Source organism: Amaranthus tricolor, chromosome 2 (genome assembly GCF_026212465.1).
Source record: "Amaranthus tricolor cultivar Red isolate AtriRed21 chromosome 2, ASM2621246v1, whole genome shotgun sequence".
In the NCBI taxonomy this organism is placed as follows: Eukaryota; Viridiplantae; Streptophyta; class Magnoliopsida; order Caryophyllales; family Amaranthaceae; genus Amaranthus; species Amaranthus tricolor.
Window position 1 is genome coordinate 33,806,408 of NC_080048.1, and position 2,600 is coordinate 33,809,007.

The following is a 2,600-nucleotide window of genomic DNA, read 5'->3' on the forward strand; positions in this document are numbered from 1 at the left end:
AATCATATATAACCATTTGAACGTAAATTTTATATATATCAAATCACAATTATATGTCTTTAGAATTAATGCAAAATTAAATAAGACATCTTATTAAAATAAGGGTAATAGTAATAGAAAGTACAAACAAATTTAAGTGATTAAAGAGTGTGTCCCACCATCACACTAAACCAACCACAAGAAGGCAAGTAACAAGCACAACCACAAGTGACGCTATATGGTCCCACACAAAACCTTAATTTAATTAAAACCCACCAAAATCATATTCTATTTCTTTGATATTTCTATGTGCTCCTTAAAAATACTACTACTCCAATAGCCCCTTGCTTCTCTAATCAATAGGCTAAACGTTCCACTCCACTCCACTTACAAACATATACAATGTCTTCTCCTACTAACCACTCCAATCACCACATCTTTTTTCTTTCAACCCACTAATCTCTAAACAAACCTCAATCATTCCTTCATCACTCCTTCAACATAGGAATTAACCTTAAACTAAACCTTTATTCTTCTTTTCAATACTATTAGAGTATATAATATATTTTGGAGTTTTAACCATCAGCTTATCATGGAACATAACACAATAGAAGATTCTAGAAACATAATCTTCAGAAAGTACGAGATGGGAAGACTCTTAGGCCAAGGAACGTTTGCTAAGGTGTACCACGGTAAAAACATTGTAACATCCGAAAATGTTGCAATTAAAGTCATTAGCAAACAAGCCGTGAAAAAAGCTGGTATGATGGAAGCAATTGAACGAGAAATCTCAGCCATGAGATTAGTTCGTCATCCAAACGTAGTTGAAATTCGAGAAGTTTTAGCTACAAGAGGAAAAATATATTTCATTATGGAATATATAAAAGGTGGCGAATTATTCAATAAAATTTCTAAAGGAAGACTTAAAGAAGAATATGCACGTAAATATTTTCAACAACTTATAAGTGCAATTGATTATTGTCATAGTCGTGGTGTATCACATCGTGATCTAAAACCCGAAAATCTTCTTTTAGACGAACATGAAAATCTTAAAGTCTCCGATTTCGGTCTATCGGCGTTACCGGAGCATCTAAGACATGATGGGTTGTTACATACTCAATGTGGGACACCCGCTTATCTTGCTCCCGAGGTACTTACAAAAAAAGGGTATGATGGTGCTAAAAGTGATATTTGGTCATGTGGGGTTATTTTATTTGCGTTACTTTCGGGTTATTTACCTTTTCAAGACTTAAATATGATGAAAATGTACCGCAAAATATTTAAGGCCGAATATGAATTTCCTCCTTGGTTTCCTCCCGAGGCTAAAAAGCTCGTTTCTAAGCTTTTGGTCGTAGATCCAAATAAAAGGCTATCGATACAAGGTATTATGAGACAATCTTGGTTTCAAAAAGGGGTTAAACACGTAAATTTGTTATGTTCTGTAAATGAAATTAATCAAGATTCTGAATTAAAAGAGGTTAAATTGATGTCACCACGATTTTATAATGCGTTTGAGTTTATTTCATCTATGTCATCAGGGTTTGATTTGTCAAGTTTGTTTGAGGGTAAAAAGAAATTAGGGTCTATGTTTACGTCTAAGTGTTCTGCTTCGGTTATAATGGGGAAAATTGGGTCATTAGCTAAAAAATTAAATTTTCAAGTGAGTAGTAAGGAGTTTAAATTGAAGATGCAGGGGCGGACTGAAGGGCGGAAAGGGAGGTTGTTGGTGACGGTCGAAGTGTTCGAGGTGGCAGCCGAGGTGGCGGTGGTGGAGCTCTCTAAGTCTTCAGGGGATACACTTGAGTATGTGAGGTTTTGTGAACAAGAGTTTAGGCCTGCTTTGAAAGATATTGTGTGGAGTTGGCAAGGGGAATTAAGTGATTGCCAACTTAATTGTAATGTTTAAGTAATTTATGTTTTTAGACAAAATATTTCTAAGTAGGATTTAAGATGATCCCATGGGAGTTTATGTACATAGAGGGAAGTACCTTCAATTTAGGGCCAAAGGAACAATACTCGGTAATTTTTAAAGTCGTTTTTGTTTTACATTTTTTTTTTTAAACTTTTTTGTAAGATGGGATTCCTTAGCTTGATGAGTTAATGTAATAATTTCCTTGTAAATCAAGCAAAGAATTGGATATCAAGCCTTGAAATAGTTCTTATGAAAAGGTTTGCACAAATTTTTAAATGAGAGAGTATGATGGCGTGACCATTTTTATTGGGTTGTATACTTTTAGGGGGTGTTTGGTATGAAAAGAGAAAATGTAAGGGAAAGGGAATTAATAAAGAGGGGTAAGGGTAAAGGTAAGGGTTATGGTTATATGTTGTTTGGTATAACAATGTAAGGGAAACACTTGTGTACAAATAATTCCCACTTTGCATTATGTGGGAAAATATTTCCCACAATACCGTTCACGTGGAAATTTTTTTTTTAATAATTTTTCAGACAAAACCGCCACTTGAGATGGCGGTTGGCGGTTTGCCTTAAGCACTAAACCGCCACATGAAGTAGCGGTTTGTTTACTATTTTAAAAAAATAATAATAAAATTAATATGACCTGCTGTTTTGTACTGCTACAAAACCGCCACTTGAAGTGGCGATTTGCTTACTATTTTTTATT

At 34.5% G+C, this 2,600-nt stretch overlaps 1 protein-coding gene across 1 annotated transcript; it reads left to right on the plus strand.

Moving 5' to 3' along the window:
* Window positions 1–275: 275 nt before the first annotated feature.
* Window positions 276–2,385, plus strand: LOC130806386 (CBL-interacting serine/threonine-protein kinase 25-like). The gene has a single exon (XM_057671437.1). The coding sequence runs from the start codon at window positions 572–574 to the stop codon at window positions 1,883–1,885; it is 1,314 nt and encodes a 437-aa protein (XP_057527420.1). The 5' UTR covers window positions 276–571; the 3' UTR covers window positions 1,886–2,385.
* The last annotated feature ends 215 nt before the right edge of the window (window positions 2,386–2,600 follow it).